Source organism: Cebus imitator, unplaced genomic scaffold, assembly GCF_001604975.1.
Source record: "Cebus imitator isolate Cc_AM_T3 unplaced genomic scaffold, Cebus_imitator-1.0 Scaffold108, whole genome shotgun sequence".
Lineage (NCBI taxonomy): Eukaryota > Metazoa > Chordata > Mammalia > Primates > Cebidae > Cebus > Cebus imitator.
The window spans coordinates 1533047-1551795 of NW_016107423.1; the positions used below are offsets into that span (position 1 = coordinate 1533047).

Here is an 18749-nt window from a genome sequence, read left to right on the forward strand (position 1 = left end):
ATAAAAAACTGTATCATTTATAATAACACCAAAAACATGAAATTCTTAGATATTATAAAGGTGAACCACTCATATGCTGAAAACTACAAATCACTCTTGAAAAAACCAAAGGAGACCTAAATAGAGACATATACTGTGTTTATTAATACAAAGACTAAATAGTGTCGAGACATCAATTCTCCACAAACCGACACAGATGATTCCACAAATCCAAACTAAAACCCCTTTAGGATTTTTAAAATAAATATCGATAAACTGTAAAACTTTTATGGAAAGTCAGAGGCACTAGAATAGCCAAAGCAATCCTGACAAAGAGCAACGTTAAAGAACTCAAACTATTGCATTCTAAGACTTACCTAGGTAATCAAGACAGTGTCACATTACTGAAAGGACAGACACTTAGATAAATGGGGCAGAACAGATAATCCAGAAATAGGCTTATACATATATGGGTAAAGGCAATTTAATAAAGACAGTATCTGTAATCCCAGCACTTTGGGAGGCCGAGGCGGGTGGATCACGAGGTCAACAGATCGAGACCATCCTGGTCAACATGGTGAAACCTCGTCTCTACTAAAAATACAAAACATTAGCTGGACATGGTGGCGCGTGCCTGTAATCCCAGCTACTCAGGAGGCTGAGGCAGGAGAATTGCCTGAACCCAGGAGGCGGAGGTTGCGGTGAGCCGAGATCGCGCCATTGCACTCCAGCCTGGGTAACATGAGTGAAACTCCACCTCAAAAAAAAAAAAAAAAGACAGTATCGTCCTTTCAATACCTATGTAAAACGATTGGACATTGATATGCAAAGTAAATTTTGACTCATACCATGTACTTCCTAAAAAAAAGAACTAAAAATGGATCGCCGACCTAAATATAAAACACAAACATATTAAATTTCCACAAGAAAACACAGGGTAAAATAGTTGTGACCTTATGTTAGGCAAAGATTTCTTAGACATGACATTAAAAGCATAAATAAAAATCAGTAAGTCAGACTTCAGCAAAATTAAAAACTTCTGTTCTGTGAAAGATACTGTTAAGAGATTGAAAATACAGGCTACAGCCTGGCAGAAAATATTTACAAAACACATTTCTGACAAAGGACTCATATCTATGACATATCAAAACTCTCAAAACTCAATAATTAAAAAAAATACAATTGAAAATGATCAAAAGAGTTGAATAGATATTTTATAAAAGAGGACGTATGGATGGTAAATAAGCATATGAATATATGTTCAACATTATTAGTCATTAAGAAAGTACAAATGAGTTAATACCAGACACCTATTAAGATGTCTAAAAGCAAAACAAAACCTGACAATATTAAGTACTAACGAAGATGTGGAACAGTAAGGACGCTCATACATTGTCAATGGGAGTACAAGATGCTATTTCACTTTGGAAAAATTTGGTGGTTTATTGTAAAGTTAAAATAAACTTATCTTGTAGACCCAATGATCCCATTCCTAGGATTTTACATAAAAGAAATGAAAACTTAAATACTCATACAAAAACTTGAATATGAATGTTCAGAGTGGGTTTATAACCACCCAGACTGGCAACAACACAAATATTCTTCAACTGCCAAATGGATAAACAAACATAGAACATCCATTCAATAGAAGACTATTTAGAAAGAGAAAGCAATGAACTATTAAAATGTATAACAACATAAATAAATTCTTTATTATTTTACAACAAGTGAAAGAAACCATACTAAGAAGGCTACATGCTGCTTGATTTCATTTGTATGATATTCTGGTAAAACTATAGGTACAAAAAACAAATCAGTGGTTGCCAAGGTTTGGGAGTAGGGGTAGAAGTTGTTGACAAGGAATGGGGAAATTTTGGGAGTGATGAAACTGCTTTAAATCTGTTTTTGTTTTTTTTTTTGTTATTGTTGTTTTTTGATACAGAGTCCTGCTCTATTACCTAGGCTGGAGTGCACTGGCACAATCTAGGCTCACTGCAACATCTGCCTCTTGGGCTGGCCTTGAGTGTCTGTGGCTTTTCCAGGTGCAGAGTGCAAGCTGTCAGTGGATCTACCATTCTGGGATCTGTAGAACAGCGGCCCGATTCTCACAGCTCTACTAGGCAATGCCCAGTAAGGACTCTGTGAGGGATCTAATTCCACATTTCTCTTCTGCATCCCTAGCAGAGATTTTCCAGGAGGCCCCCACCCCTGCAGCAAACTTTTGCCTGGGCATCCAGGTGTTTCCATACATCTTCTGAAATCTATGTGGAGGTTCCCAAACCTCAATTCTTGACTACTGTGCACCCACAGGCTCAACAACATGTGGAAGCTGCCCAGGTTCGGGGTTTGCATCCTCTGAAACCATAAGCCAAGCTGAACCTTGGCCCCTTCCTTTTAGCAACAGCTGGAACAGCCAAGACACAGGGCACTAAATTCCTAGGCTGCACACAGCATCAGGATTCTGGGCCCAGCCCACAAAACCATTTTTTCCTCCTAGGCTTCTGAGTCTATAATGGGAGGGGCTGCCATGAAGACCCATGACATGCCCTGGAGACATTTTCCCCATTGTCTTGGAGATTAACATTTGGCTCCTTGTTACTTATGCAAATTTCTTCAGCCAACTTGAATTTCTCCTAAAAAAAATGGGGTTTTCTTTTCTACTGAATTGTCAGGCTGCAAATTTTCTGAAATTTTATGCTCTGTTTCCCTTTTCTTTCTTTTTTTAAAATTTATTTTATTGCATTTAAGGTTTTGGGGTACATGTGAAGAACATGAAAGACTGTTGCATAGGTATATACGTGGCAGTGTGATTTGCCGCCTTCCTCCCCATCACCTATATCTGGCCTTTCTCCCCATGCTATCTCTCCCCAACTCCCCACCCCCCACTGTACCTCCCCTATTTCCCCCCAACAGACCCCAGTGTGTAGTGCTTCCCTCCCTGTGTCCATGTGTTCTCATTGTTCAACACCCGCCTATGAGTGAGAACATGTGGTGTTTGATTTTCTGCTCTTGTGTTAGTTTGCTGAGAATGACGGTTTCCAGGTTCATCCATGTCGAAAGAAACAGTCATTAGAGTGAATCGGCAACCAACAGAATGGGAAAAAATTTTTGCAGTTTACCCATCTGACAGAGGGCTGATATCCAGAATCTACAAAGAGCTAAAACAGATTTACAAGAAAAAAACAAACAAGCCCATTCAAAAGTGGGCTAAGGATATGAACAGATACTTTACGAAAGAAGGCATACATGAGGCCAACAAACATATGAAAAAATGCTCATTATCAGTGGTCATCAGAGAAATGCAAATCAAAACTACATTGAGATACCATCTCATGCCAGTTAGAATGGTGATCATTAAAAAATCTGGAGACAACAGATGCTGGAGAGGATGTGGAGAAATAGGAACACTTTTACACTGTTGGTGGGAGTGTAAATTAGTTCAACCATTGTGGAAGACAGTGTGGCGATTCCTCAAGGACCTATAAATAGAAATTCTATTTGACCCAGCAATCCCATTACTGGGTATATATCCAAAGGATTATAAATCGTTCTACTATTAAGGACACGTGCACACGAATGTTCATTGCAGCACTGTTTACAATAGCAAAGACCTGGAATCAACCCAAATGCCCATCGATGATAGACTGGACAGGGAAAATGTGGCACATATACACCATGGAATATTATGTTTCCCTTTTCAAATGGAGTGCCTTTAATAGCATCCAAGTCACCTCTTGAATGCTTTGTTTGCTGCTTAAAAATTTCTTCTGTCAGTTGCCCTAAATTATGTCTCTCAAGTTCAAAGTTCCATAAATCTCTAGGGCAGGGTCATATTGCCACCAGTCTCTTTGCTAAAATATACAAGAGTCACCTTTGCTCCAGTTCCCAACAAGTTCCTCATCTCCATCTGAGACCACCTCAGCCTAGACCTTAGTGTTCATATCACTATCAGCATTTTTGTCAAAGCCATTCAACAAATTTCCAGGAGGTTCTAAACTTTCCTACGTTTTCCTGTCTTCTTCTGAGCTCGCCAAACTGTTCCAACCTCTGCCTGATATCCAGTTCCAAAGTTGCTTCCACATTTTCAAGTATCTTTTCAGTAACACCCCATTCCTGGTACCAATTTACTGTATTAGTCTGTTTTTATACTGCTGATAAAGACATACCCCAGACTTACAGTTGTAAGAGCTGTAATTAGACTTACAGTTCCACATGGCTGGGGAGGCCTCAGAATCATGGCAGGAGGTAAAAGGCCCTTCTTACATGGTGGCATTAAGAGAGAATGAGGAAGATGCAAAAGCGGAACCCCCGATAAAACCATCAAATCTTGTGAGACTTACTCATTACCATGAGAACAGTATGAAGAAAACTGCCCCCATGATTCAAATTATCTCCCACTGGGTCCTTCCCATAACATGTGGGAGTTATGGGAGTACAATTCAAGATGAGGTTTGGGTGGGAACACAGGGCCAAACATATTGATATGTTATACCTTGGCTGGGTTTGGTGGCTCACACCTGTAATTCCAGAACTTTGGGAGGCTGAGGTGAGCGGATCACTTTGGGCCAAGAGGAGTTTGGGACCAGCCTGGCCAACATGGTGAAACTTGGTCTCTACTAAAAATACAAAAATTAGCCAGGTGTGGTGGTGCACACTTGTAATCCCAGCTACCCCAGAGACTAAGGCAGGAGAATCACTTGAACCCAGAAGACAAAGGTTTTAGTGAACTGAGATCACACCACTGCATTCCAGCCTGGGAGACAAAGCCAGACTCTGCTTCAAATATATATGTGTGTGTATATATATGTATGTATGTGTGTATGTGTGTGTGTGTATATATATATATATACATATATATACACACACACACATATACATACATGTGTATATACATACATATATGTGTATGTGTGTGTGTATATATATACACACACATATATATACACACAAACATATGTATACATACACACATATATGTATCTGTATATATACACATATACATACATGTGTATATACATACATATATACGTGTATGTGTATATATATATGTGTGTGTATATATATACAAGGTGGCATATATATATACATATATATATACACATAGATACATATGTATGTTCATAGATATGTGTTTTGCTTCAAATATATGTGTGTGTATACACACACACAGATATGTTATACCTCAACTTACTGTAAACATACATTTCAAAACTTCAATTGGAAAAAAATAATAGACAATTTTTCAAATATTTAAAAAAAGCCAACTAGCAAAAATAATACATGGTTAAAACAGAGAGAAAACTCAGGATGAAGAGCTGACTGGCTGCATAGCTCTGAGTGGAGTGAATGCTTATGAGGAAGAATCTGCTCCTGCTTGGTGTGTACCTTAGATACGCAGAAGAGGAAACACTGCTTTTCCAATTCATTACATCTACAGAATCACAACCAACTCATCCATTCACATCATAAGCTCTTAAATGGCATTTTGTTTGTTTTTCAACCAAAGAGCTTACTCCTGTAATTTATGATTTGAAGAGTTCTTTGCTCTTTTACCCATGTAAGCAAACCCATAGTATTACATTCTTGAACATTCAGGTATCATTTCTTAACACAAACCTATTTTCTCTTCATATAGAAAACACAGAGTGACTGGTTTGTAACACAAAAATATATATGTCTGAAGATTTGACAGGCCTAAATTAGGTAACTTACATGCTATTTAATGTGTATTGATCTCTCCTGACTTCATAAGTTTTGCTAATCATTACTTTCCCTTTAAACTGCCACCTTATCTATATCAAATGTAGAATATACCAGAAAGAGCATTGGATTTGGCATTACGAGTGCTGGGTTTTAAGGTCACCTTAACCCTACACTAGCTGTATGGCCTTGGTAAAATGACTCATCTCCCATAACTAATTCTTATCTTCAGCTCTTACCTATCTTCGGGCTTTAGTTATAAAACTTCAAATTTCTACAGACACACCACCTCTCAGGCAGCATTTAATTTTTCAGGAATGTAGTTTCTTCTGGATCTTTTATTGTTACCCAAATTATAATTGTTATTTGTTCATGTATTCATGCCGCAGTTCTTCAACTGAGCTTCTTCAACAAGATTATATGTTGTTTTAAGGGGAAGAAATTATCCATATATACATCTTTGTCTCCTTACACTATCACAAAATAATAGCTTAAATAGGCCAGTGTGCTGCTACAATTACTTGAGCTTACATATACCAGTTTGAGAAGATAATCACTTGACTTTGCAAAAAATACAGCCAAGTTTGACCTACTCGTAGTTTTTCAGAGCCTTCCCTGACCACACATGCTGAGCCTGCTCATGCCGTTCCCCTCCACTGACCCATCCATGCCTCCCATCACCGTCTACATCCTCATTTTGTTTTAGCTTGTTCATGGCATTTACGCTCTCCGAAATAACCTTTCCCCCTCCTTCTTTCTTTTCCTGACTCTCTCCCTCTCTTTCCTTTCTCTGTCTTTTTCCTAATCTATTGTCCAAAGGCCCCTCCTAGGATTTAAGTTCCATGAAAACGCAAACTGATCATGCTCATTAAAAGTAGTGCATTGGGAACCTGCACCCGGGGCTGGCACATGGGAGGCACTCAATGAATACTTGCCGAGTAGTTGAACTTGCCCTTCAGTATAGTGATGCCTGTTGCAGACTGATCAGTGGAAAGAAACAAAAATACTTCACGTGGTTTACCTGCAAAGAGGTTCTACAAGGTCCTTTTCAAGAAAATCATGATCATTCTTGACAGCCACAATGTTGATGGGAAATTGTGAATCTGAGAGAGAGAGAGAGACAAAGAGGTTGATGTACTTTGCTTTATCTGAATGGGCACCAACATATTCAGACCTTCAAGGTCTGTAATAACCACTGATTTGAATAGCAGTGACTGCCCATCATCATTGTTGGTAATGTTTAAGACAGCAAACAATTTTTATCACTATAAACGCTTTTAGGAGTACGATATAAGTGCGAAATATGAGGATAGTTTGAACACTAAGCGCCTGCATTTTTTCTGGCTCGTCCTTTTCACAGTCACAGGCGGATGTGGCCTCGGAGAAGAGCTTTTCCACTCTCACCATCCACCTAACACGTAGGTCACTGGAGTCTAGCTCGGTGATTTCATTAAATACTTTGTTTGGCAGATTTTTTTTTTCCCTTCAAAAAGGAAATTTCCAAAAATATCCAAAGTTCTATTATCTCAATTTATTTTTTCTTTGGTAGCAAAATCTTGAGTCACTCTGGAGTATCAGCAAAATACTCAGACTGATTCTATCCAAAAAGAAGAATTTGAATGCTACAACTTATCTCCAACAGACAATTCGTGCCAGCTTTGAAGGTCACGGGCAATATTTAGAACAAGGTGTTAATTCTGGGTACCTCATTGATGGAGGTAGCAATCTGCAGCTCATAGAATAGAGGGCATAGCCACATGTAGCAATGCTGGGTCATTATCATTGTATTGCCACTTTTTTCTTTATCTCATATTATACTTTGTGCTGTCTACACCTTGCCAATCTTAGTGTGAGTTGGAAACAGAAATAATTCCCCTTCTGGTGAAAAAAAATCATGTGAGTGATGGTTCCAGAATGAAGCTGTCTTGCTTGGCTAGTGACGGAAGGAGGGAGACACTTGTGATTCTTTTTATGGGAGGCTGCCTCTTGCCAGCTGCGCTCCTTCCTAGGGTCTGGTTTTGTGACTTCCTAGGGTCTGGTTTGAAGCTCCTCTCTCCTCCTGGGCTCTGGCACCCTCTTCCTTGGCCTGTCCCTTTGGGCTCATGGTAGTGACAGCTCTGCCACTAAAAGCCCTGGATCCTTGCACTGTGCACTGTTCCTTGTGGCTCCCCGTCCTGCCTGCACCTTTGTAATGAGCACTGTTAGAAATAAATCCTCTACAGATGGCCTTGTGCCTGCCATCTGCTCACTGGTGGGGTCCTGACTAGTTCATTACTATATAAGGACAATCCAAGAAGAAGTTACAAGATTGGGTTATAATTTTAGATTATAAGGCACATGAATATGTCTATTAACTGTCAAAGAATCAATGAAAGGGCCAGGCAGTGGCTCACACCTGTAATTACAGCACTTTGGGAGGCTAAGGTGGGCAGATCACTTGAGGTCAGGGGTTTGAGACCAGCCTGACCAACATGATGAAACCCTGTCTCTACTAAAAATATAAAAATTAGCCAGGTGTGATGGCACATGCTTGTAATCCCAGCTACTTAAGAGGCTGAGGTAGGAGAATTGCTTGAACCCAGGTGGTGAAGGTTGTAGTGAGCAGAGATTGCACCACTGCACCCCAGTCTGGTTGGCAGAGCCAGACTCTCTCTCTCAAAAAAAAAAATAAATAAATGAAAGGAAATTTAATGTTAGCAATAAAACACCTTACCTAAAACTCAGAATAACATCTGATTCATGTTATATCTTAACATTTTTCATGTAAAGTAAATAGAATTAAAGAGAAACCTCAGGACAATTAATTTTGTGACTTCTAGGAAGTTTATTAACAGTAAATTCATTGTGATTTCAAGAAAACTGAGAGTAGTAAAGGAAAAACAGGAGAAAAGGAAGAAAGTGCAGAAAAGCTGCTGATGGCAGAATACTGGAAGGAAAACATGGAGTTGGGGTTTGTGGTAAAGAGATGTGAATTGGTATCGGGAAGCAGAGAGTAAAGTGGGCCTGGGAAGCGATACTCATTTCTAAATTGGTATCAGGGTAACCCCAAAGGCTGAGGGAAAAAGAAAGCAAAGCAAAATGGGCGAGAAAAAAATCTGGAAGTCAAAACACACCACAGGATACGTGTGGTTCCTTTTGGATTTATTCTCTGTGTGAGAGCGAAGGGAAGGCTGACGTACCCTCGTATAACTGAGCGTATTGTGGGAACCCGGCAGCACGGAGCCAGTCACATGCTTCTTTTGCCTCAATTTCTGAAAAACACAAGAGAGAGAAAATTGTGAGTCCCATAGCCACACCCTAGTACTCTGCCTTCTTAATCATGGAGACACTGGTGAGCTTTGTGCAAGTTATTACAAAACAAAATTGTTCCAGGTAAGTCTGCATAAGGAGGCCTACCCAGGAGGGCCTGGAAAATGAGCAGGTAATACAAAGGTCTTTGTTATGTGTCTACTAAGATTATCTTCAGTGTAGATCCATAAGTATGTGGATAATAACAAAACCACAGATAACAGAACACAAAGGCTGAGTCTCAGGGATGGAAAAATGTCTTATTTATACACCAGGGAACCAGGGCACTAGGGGGAAAGAGGAGATTCTTCTTCACAATTCTTCTTTTTTTTTAAATGGATTTTTAGGTTTCAAAGATAAGGCTAAAAATGTTTATTCAACATTCCTTTATTCTTTCACTCTTAGGACAATGAAAAAAGACTATAACTGGATTGTCTATGAAAATGGGTTTTCTCATGAAAAAAAGGTATTGCAAAAGTCCAGTATATTGTTGTTTTTAAAATTTCACTAATGGCCTTAATTCCTCATGCATTATAACAAGATGCTCATTCATCAAGCACACTGGAATGGTTTCAAGCTTCAGAGTGCAGCATAGAAGAGAAAAGTTGATCATCTGGAATTGAGACTTGAGTTTCATGGGCCTGCTGGAATGCCTGAGGGCCAAGCCCAGGAGGTTGATATGTCCCTTGGGTGACCATTTTTGGTGTGGATGCACCAACAGCCCACCGGACCACTGCCTGGGGGAGCTGTGCAGTGAGATGGAAGGAGTCTACAGTATGTGAACCAGGTCACTTTTTGACCCTGTGAATCCTGGATCATTTCCCAACCACAACTCTGTTAGACAAATATGAATCCAAGGGAAAAGAAGTTCATCTGTCAAAAGTCCATTTTCTCCAAACAAAATTAAACAGCCTATCATCACAAGTCTTTACCAAGGCCCTTTCCTCCGCTGTTAGGATGGGTGTCCATCAGGTCATTGTGTTTCCATTTACTATGATGCTCATTTTTCCCCATAGCCAAAGCTGGAGTGTACAGGGCATTCTTGGGATTGCGGCACAGAAATGATCTACACTAACATCACCCTGGGTCTGCGACTGTACCTTAACATTGAAAGCTCGGTGTCTGTGCAGCAAGATGTTTGATGTGCCAAAGCTATTTGGTATATGTTAGGAAAATAGACCAAAGGTCAGATCTTAATCAGGCATCACCAGGTAGAGCAAAACCCTACCGCCTGGTCCCGCGGATCTGGTTACATCTAGATTGAACTTTGTCATTAAATCCAGGGAAACAGAGCTTGTGGCAGCTTCTGTCCTGGAGCGCCTGCCTCTTTTGACAACCCCTAATGTACTCTTACTACAGGGACTGACGATTTCAAAAGCTTGAGATTTATCTCTGATGTGAGGGTTTTCCATGTAAGTTTGACCAGCGTGTTCCTACCACATACTCATTTCCACCGTGGACACATGGCTCAGAAACATTCAGGGAACCAAGCTGGCACAAAAGCTTTGGAAAGCATTTCTATCAGAAAGGAAGTCTCTGAGATCTCCAACTGCTGTTCAAAACAGAGCTTCACTGAATTGTGCTGCATGGGCTAACTTGGGCTTTCCCCTGGGAAGGTACAAAACGCAATTCTTGCATTGCTCAAAAGTTCTAGTTAGTACCCAATTGAGAGTCTGTATTTGAAGGCTTCTACTCTGATAACCACACAAGTATTTCAGAGGAAACAGGAAACGCACTTTCTCTTGTAACGCATGGAAAATGTGGTGAGTTGCTACTGAGTCATGGACAAAGTGCTGCCTAATAGATTTTCAAGCTTCAGATTTGCTTTCCGCTTCCATATAATACAGTGAGTAGTAACGAGAAAACATCTAATTTCTAGACATGCTCTAAACCTAATTATGAGTCAGCAAGCCTTGGAGAGAAGCGCAGAATACCGTATTTTCTCTTGGCACCACATGAATTTTATGCCTTTTCTTGCTTTATTATTACCTTTACTACAATCAAAATGTGGTATTCAGCAAGAAAGTCCCAGAGAGCCAGGCCATGAAGAACAAATGGGGAAGACCTGCAAGACAGGGGCTCTGCAGCCTAGCAGGCTCAAAGGCAGAGTTGGAAGTGATCTATGAAAGAGTTCACACCCCTCTAGCCCAGGGAATGTGGTGAGCTCAGATCCTGATGATGAAAAGGACAGCACGGTGTAGAAGAAGTGGGCAGCTACGAATCCTTCTAGAAAACTCCCTTGGGAACGTCACATGTTTTCACTGATTTGTGGTATCTAAAAATCAAAATAATTGAACTCATGGAGAAAGAGAGCAGAAGGATGGTTCCCAGAGGCTGGGAAGGGGAATGGGGGCTGGAGGGGAGTTGGGGATAGTTAACGGGTACAAAAAAATTAGAAAGAATAAATAAGACCTACCATTTGATAGCACAACAGTCAATAATAACTTAATTGTACATTTAAAAATAACTAAAAGTATATAATTGGATTGTTTGTAATACAAAGAATAAATGCCTGAGGGAATGAATACCCCATTCTTCATGATGTAGTTAGTTCACATTGCACACCTGTATCAAAATATCTCACGTACCCCATAAATATATACACCTACTATGCTCCCACAAAAATTAAAAATTTAAAAATTTTAAAAACAACACTTTTTTTGGAACTTAAAATTCTGGTTGGACAGTGGGATGGGGCTGAAGCTAGCCAGGGAAATTTTATTTAAAAGTCTCCTCAGGTAGCAACTGCATTTTATTTTTTTTATGACACCAACATGGATAATGAACGGAAATCCGATTCAGATACAAACATAAATAACCAAATCTTAACCACAGAACCCAGATGAATCAATCATTTAAATAAGCTGATTAAAAAAAAAAAAAAAAAAAAGAATGGGTAGGCACTTAAGCTTTTAGACCTCAGGGTCAAACAACAACAAAACGGCAATTAGTAAATATCATAAATTGGAAGCAGCCAAGTCCCAGCCATGGCAGGTGGCTCATGCGGCATCACTTCCTATACCCAACTTGCCATTCTATTTGCCCAAATGTCTCTCAAACACACACCCTCTTTTCATATTCCCTCTACCCTAGCTGCAGTTCCAACATCTTGAAACCTCAATTTAAGGGCAAAACCAACTCTTTTACCAGCTAGTAACAAAACAAACAAAATAATCTGGCATAATGAACCCCTATCAAATCTGAGTTTCCCATCCAACTGAGGTGGGGGGATAAAAAGGTCTTACAATTTTTATTAATTCTCTGTGGTCCCTATTAATACCAATCAGCCAAATGCTAATGCTTTTCCCTAGGCTCTTCCACTAGCCAAAATGACTGGAGAATGAAAAAGAAATCATTATCACCAGTGCCATCATTTCACAAAGATCTACCTCATGAAATTTAAATGACATTTGAGGAGAAAAGTGTGAAGATCTCTTTTATTATTGTGCTCTTACTAGCCAGCATAATATTATGTAAGAGCATTAAGAGCTATTAAAAGCACATTTTGACAGTTTTATTTGTTCTCCATTTGCTACCTTTACCTGTCCCTGTAGCAGCTCCAGGGCTGCAAGGCAAAGCATCAGCTCACTGCAACTCTCTCATGGAAAACCTGAGTGTAGAGTGGAACCAGTGAATGGCCCTGGACAGAAGGGTCCACCGATCTCTATGGAGGTTACTGTGTTACTTTGCTGGGGAAAATCCAGTCCATTCAGCTTAGCATCATGAAAGGATTTCAATGGAATTTTTGTAATTATTCTATGTAATAATTATTTCATTTTACTCTAGCAGTTATCTATTTTGGCCTCTTCAACATCCTCCACATGTCTTCTGATAACGGAAACTCTTTCTGCAAGGAGCCTCTCCTATATCGTTTATGTAGGGTTGATGCTCCTTGCCTCCAACCACACACCCTAGCCCTGTCACCATCACCCACATAGGGTGGCCTGATTCTTAAGAGCACCCCATCCCTGTTAGCCTAAAGAGATGGAGGAGCTTTGGGACCTTAAACCAATACTCCTCTGGGGGCTGAAATCAGCTGGTTGAAAAGGGAGCTATCCAGTGTTTCTACTGGTAGCTTGGTCTAGCAAACCTTTTCACTGGTTTACTCGGTAAGTTCAGTGGATGGAATAGTGCTATGCATGCTCTTCAGCTATATAACTGCAATTCCACTGAAGGCAAAGTCACTGGCTTTGCCTCAGTTGCCTTATACATGCTTAGAGCATGGTGTGGCCACTGTCCTCAGACAGACCCAGCAGAGGGAAGCTCTCGCTAGCCCTGGGGAGTCACCCACTACCAAGGGCATGAGAACAAAGGCACCGTAGAAACAGACCATGGCTGATGCGGGTTTTCACAACATATCATTGCGTTTCTTAATTATACATGCCCAGTGTTGAAAACTTACTAATATAGAAAGTTGTGATGAATGAAAAAAGGCAACTCTTGCCCTGTTATGAGCACCCAATTTTACATACGTTATTTGTCAAAACAGTACTCTGGTAAAATCTTTAGTTGACTGCTTTTTTCACATAAGAATACACTGCAAATATTTTCTCATATAATGATAGTTTGTAAAAGATGGGAAATTTGTTTCGAGAATGATGCCTATTTTTTAAATATTTGATTTTTGAATACTGCCAATTGCATTTCCCTGTATGGAGATTATAACATCAAGGTAGCCAAGAGAAAAGAGCGCAGTAGGACCTCACCAATGTAGACAGATCAGGGAGAAGGATGGAAGTCTATGAGAGTTAAAAGTGATTTACAAGCTGCTTCTTTAATGTAGTATCTTAGCTACAGACAGTCTGTGGACAAGGCTCGGTAGGGCCTCAATCAAGTCAGGAAATACAGTAAGCACAGCAAATTTGCTGCCCAGGTTTGCAGGCCTCGTCTCATGTTTACAATCTCATTGTATTCTTAAGCTGGTGTGTCTAGCGTGTTTCCAGCGTGCTTGAGAACAGTGTGTTCTCTTAGCTAAGCATTTTTAGTACGTACATTTGGTTTTACATTTTTCTCAGCATAGCAAATACTTTTTCCATAGCTCACTGAAAGGTATTGGGTATTCTTTCTAAATGACCAAAAATTCAAATTAGAGCCAAATTAAAATTTATTATCATCAGAAATTTAGCTGGCTAGAAAGAATCTTTTCTATTGTGGAAAGTTTATGAAATCATTATATATGAGCACATGTATTTATGTTGTTCTTACAAATCTCCTTGAATTTCCACAGACAAACTGGCTCCAATTTAAGTAAGGTCTTCTTTCTTAAATGTTCATTAAAAGTACTCAAGAGAAGTAGGGAAAGAGTGTGATTGTCATGGGATTTAGGAAAGTCGGCTTGAGAAGAGTGTGTTGTCTTTTCCTTAAACTGGCCTATCTGGTGGGCGCCCCGTTTCTAAAAGACTACAGGTACCAGCATAACAGGATGACTCAACCACTGCAAGATGCCTGCAGTGGATTGCAATTATCACTATTAAAGTATATCAAAGGTGTTAACATTTCAAAGGGCTTGTGGTTGTTGGCTTAGAATAATTTACATGGCTAAGGTACCTTCATTAGTAACTTTACTACTTCAGGAGAATGACTCCTTTGTCTTAAGACAGAATTTCTCTAGTGAAGTCCTTATCGATTGAAGGTGTATTTCTTTGGCCACACATTGGGCCAATTTTGTTAAAATCAATACGAGGCTGTCCATCCCATCCATATATGGATACAAATGATAAATCATTAGCATTACATAGAACCATACAATACCACCATAGTCCTGCTGGGAGGGCTTTATAACCTTAATCACAGACACAGGAAGGAATGTCAGATTTTTAGTAGTAACAGACTTTGATTTACATCCCATGGCATGACATCAGGATATATCTTTCTGTACCTTTAAAATTGTATATTAAGTTATTTCGATACGTAAAACACCTTAATAAACATTAAATGTACACCAAATATAATTTTTTTCCTAATATTCATAACATTTTCTTTCCATGATTTTCTAAGTTACTAAGAAGAACTAAAATACAGCTTATTTGGCATGAATTTGAGATTATTAATCACTGAATATTCAAAATAGTGGATCCACTTATAAACACCCACTATATCTCTCCATAATTTGAGGCAATCTTTTCCTTGATGTGCAATAAAATAGCTGACTATCAGCAAGCATATAACGATAGGAAGAGGAAAGCCGGAAGGCCCACAGAGGGTGGTGGCGTCTGCCTGGACTGAGCCAACACAGAGACTCTCAGCTCTGTTTACGTAGACTTTCCCCACCGTCAGAATCAAAGACACATTGAGACATAAAATTTCTTCACCAATTCTGCACATAAGCCTTGTTTCCTAGGCCTTCAAATATCTTCTGGAAGCTAGATTCATGGCAAATCTAGTCACTTGAAATAATTCCTATTAGAGTGAAAGAAGATTGGGCAAATTCTGAACCTCAGTAGTGGGTTTATTCCTAGTCACTCAAGGGTTATTTTTAATCAGTCTTTTTGCAGCCTGGTTGGGGAAACCATAGCTGTTATGACAAATGACATATGTCATATATGTAAATCAAATATATAAAACATATTTACGGTTTATTTTTAAATAGCCTTAAATGTATAATTAACATGTATATATACTGTATAGTCACACACACTTATGTGTTTTTTTTTCTTGGTATGCTCGCAGTAGTCCGCTGCCCTTTCCAGCTGCCACGTGATGTGCGGCGCTCCTCCAGCTAGGAGGCAGACGCTCCCCACCTCACTAATGTCACGTTTGGCCAGATGACCCACTTTGGCCAATGAAATGTGAACAGATGTAACATAGGCTAGTTTCAGAAACACACCTCAAGAGCCATCCCCTAACTCAACCAGCTTTCCTGCTCTTTTCCCTTTACCATAAGGCTACGAGATAGTCATTCTTCAGCCCAGGTGTTGGAATGACAATACTGGGGACAGAGACACACGAGACCAGCTGCTGACATGTAATATAAGAAATAAATACACTTGTTTTATGCAACTACAACTTTAGGGGCAATGTGTTCAAGTGGCATAATCTGGCATAAGCTAATGTAACACAGCTGCCAGCTATTTATTCTATAGATGAGGCATACGGAAGGCACTAAGGACCTTTATCTCAACCTGAAACTGTTGTTGGATGTCTGTTAGCGTGGCGCAGAGATGAACACACTCAGTCTCAGTAATCATTTCTGCTCCGAATTCTGCTCCTCCGCCTGCAGTGCATGATCTATATGAATTCCAAAAAATGTCATCAACAATCCTCACATGCATCCACATGTGTGAATGTGTGCTCATAGACACATTTGCTCCACAGAAAATCAAAAGTTCCGTTGCAAGTGAATGAGGAAACTTGTCAGAAATATATTTTCCATGCCTGTATTCCCAACGGTATTTAAAAAGGAAAAAATGTTTACAATCCCCTAACCCCAGTCAATCTCAAAGAAAGCAGAAAATATATGCTCTCCCAGCCAAATAGTTTCTGACCAGATTGTTTTGACTCAAGTTTTCCATGAAGCAGAGTAGTTCTTTATACTCCTCTTTCATCTGGTACAGATTGTTCCAATCAGGCGCTTGTGGTATTTCTCAGGGAGGCTGCATGCATACATCCCCAGCTTTTTGAAGTTGTGGAGTCACTGCCTACCACTAAATCCCAAGAGATTCTTCAAGATGGAGTCAGTTAAGCAACTGAAATGCAAGGCAGGGAACACAGAGTTGGCTCAGACAATTAGAGAGGGCGTCATAATTTGCAAGCATTGGCCAAAACACCTCCATGTTGACCCACCAAGCCAGGAGAGTCTTCAGTAACCCTTCTTGGGACAAGTGCATGAGATTCTGCAGATTGTCTCTCTCTCTAATTCAGTTTCTCCAGCTTCTGTTGGAAAGGTAACAAGAGTCTGTGTTGCCAGCTTGATACTGGCTCTTAGAACGGAGCTCCGATTTCCACAAAGGTGGCCAAATGACCACTGTCAGAAGGGCCTGTGGGTGCTCACTCTCTGTCATGCTGATGATTTCCTGCCTGGAGAAGAGCAACTGCTTCAGACAAATCTCACCCCCACTAGGAAGTCAGATTTCTTAGCTTTTGACAGGTACCCTTCCATCCTACATTGATTTAAGATTTTTCTTTTTTAAATGTTTTAAAAACATGCATGTTTTTAGGGACATAAACTCCTCCTATACCTTTTTTCAGACATTTCTGAATGTCTACGCTTGTAAGAGGTTATCTGCTGTTTGATTTGCTTGACTCTTTTATAGCTCTCGGTACTCCAATTACCCAAGAAGATTTTGTGATACCAGGGAAAAATTTGTCATGTAGGCGAAAGAAGGAGCACAGATTCCTTTAGGATAAAGTCACTCCAAGACTCCTGCAGGGCCTTTTCAATTCCTTTGCTCCTTGTAGGGTTGACACGGCAAGATAGATACGGCTTGGCCAAAGCTTCTGACTCCCTTCGCAAGGCTTTCTGCATGCAACTTCTCAGCAACTGTCCCATCTGGATCAATCAAAACTAGTTTTTGCTTAATTCAATTCCAGGAAGAGGTTTCCACAACTCAAGTATAATTCTACTATCTGAATATACACAAAAACGTGATACTGTATACATTTTCTTAAAAAAATTCCTTGGCAGTGGCTCAGAGTGTAAATAAACTATTTACTGAGAATTTTTCAACGTGTCTTTGCCAGTTTTCTGGAACCCTTTCTACTTGTCTGCTGAACGTAGGCAATGACATTGGCAGTGTGAATGATTTTCTAAACATGCATCACTCATTCCAGAAATAAGGGTTACATTCAAGAAATGGAATTATTACTAGGCTTACAGCTACAGATCGATTCATTTTTCCCCATGCTCTTCAAGGCCAAATGCTGAGCTTAAAAGTTTGCTCTCTAAGGTACTGGGATTTTTATTTGCAGTTCGTTAATAGACATTAACAATATATATTCCTTGTAGAAGGAAATTTAAAATGAACTCAGGTATTTGAAATAGCTTTACTTGACTTTCAAATACCTGAAAGGAGCAAAGGAATTGAAAAGGGCCTGCAGGAGTCTTGGAGCGACTTTATCCTAAAGGAATCTGGGCTCCTTCTTTCGCCTACATGACAAATTTTTCCCTTGACTTTCAAATACCTGAAAGTCAAGTAAAGCTATTTCAAATACCTGTACTCATTTTAATTTTCTTTAAAATGGGATGGAAGAGATTATGCTCTCCACTGAAGACTTGAGAAACTTAATTCCTATGCTGCAACTTCTTTTTCCATCAGACACAGGGATGCATCAATGACTTGTGTCATGCTACAGTCTAATCACAGGGCACACTGAGATTAAAGTTAATTGAGGCATCCCATAAATATGTCACAAATGTAATCCAAAAGGTTAAAAAAGTGACATAAACTATTAAAATGTTTTAAAAGTTTAATAGATTCGAAGTTTAAAAACTCTAGAATATTTAAAATTGTGTAGTAGATAACATCACATTTTAAAGAACGCTTTGGACCTTTATAATTATCTTCATAAAATCTTAATTGGGGATCTTCAAATTTGCTGTTTAAAAACAAAGTAGGCAGCAGCAGAAGTACATGCTATGTAAAGATACATCTATTTCTAAATGGAGGTCCAGGTGGCTACCTGTCTAATATGAATAGAATTTAACTCCTTGGCTAGCTTTGGGGAATCTGACAACCTTTACTAATGAAGTCAGTAGGATGGTCTTGGCTAATCTGTCTGTCCAAATACTCACTGAATTCAGGAATAAAAAGATCATTTTCCCTAAGAACAGATTTGAATAAGAG

General features: G+C 39.5%; 1 protein-coding gene across 8 annotated transcripts in view; it reads right to left on the bottom strand.

Annotated features, from left to right (window-relative positions):
* STARD13 (StAR related lipid transfer domain containing 13) overlaps window positions 1–18749 on the bottom strand; it is a 251605-nt gene that overhangs the window by 60669 nt on the left and 172187 nt on the right. For all 8 annotated transcript variants that reach the window (XM_017538037.2, XM_037741811.1, XM_017538039.2 and 5 more), the window contains exons 2-3: window positions 8859–8930; window positions 6701–6782 (exon numbers count right to left, since the gene is read on the bottom strand). In XM_017538037.2, coding sequence (XP_017393526.1) covers window positions 6701–6782; window positions 8859–8930 — 154 coding nt within the window. The remainder of the gene's footprint in view (window positions 1–6700; window positions 6783–8858; window positions 8931–18749) is intronic.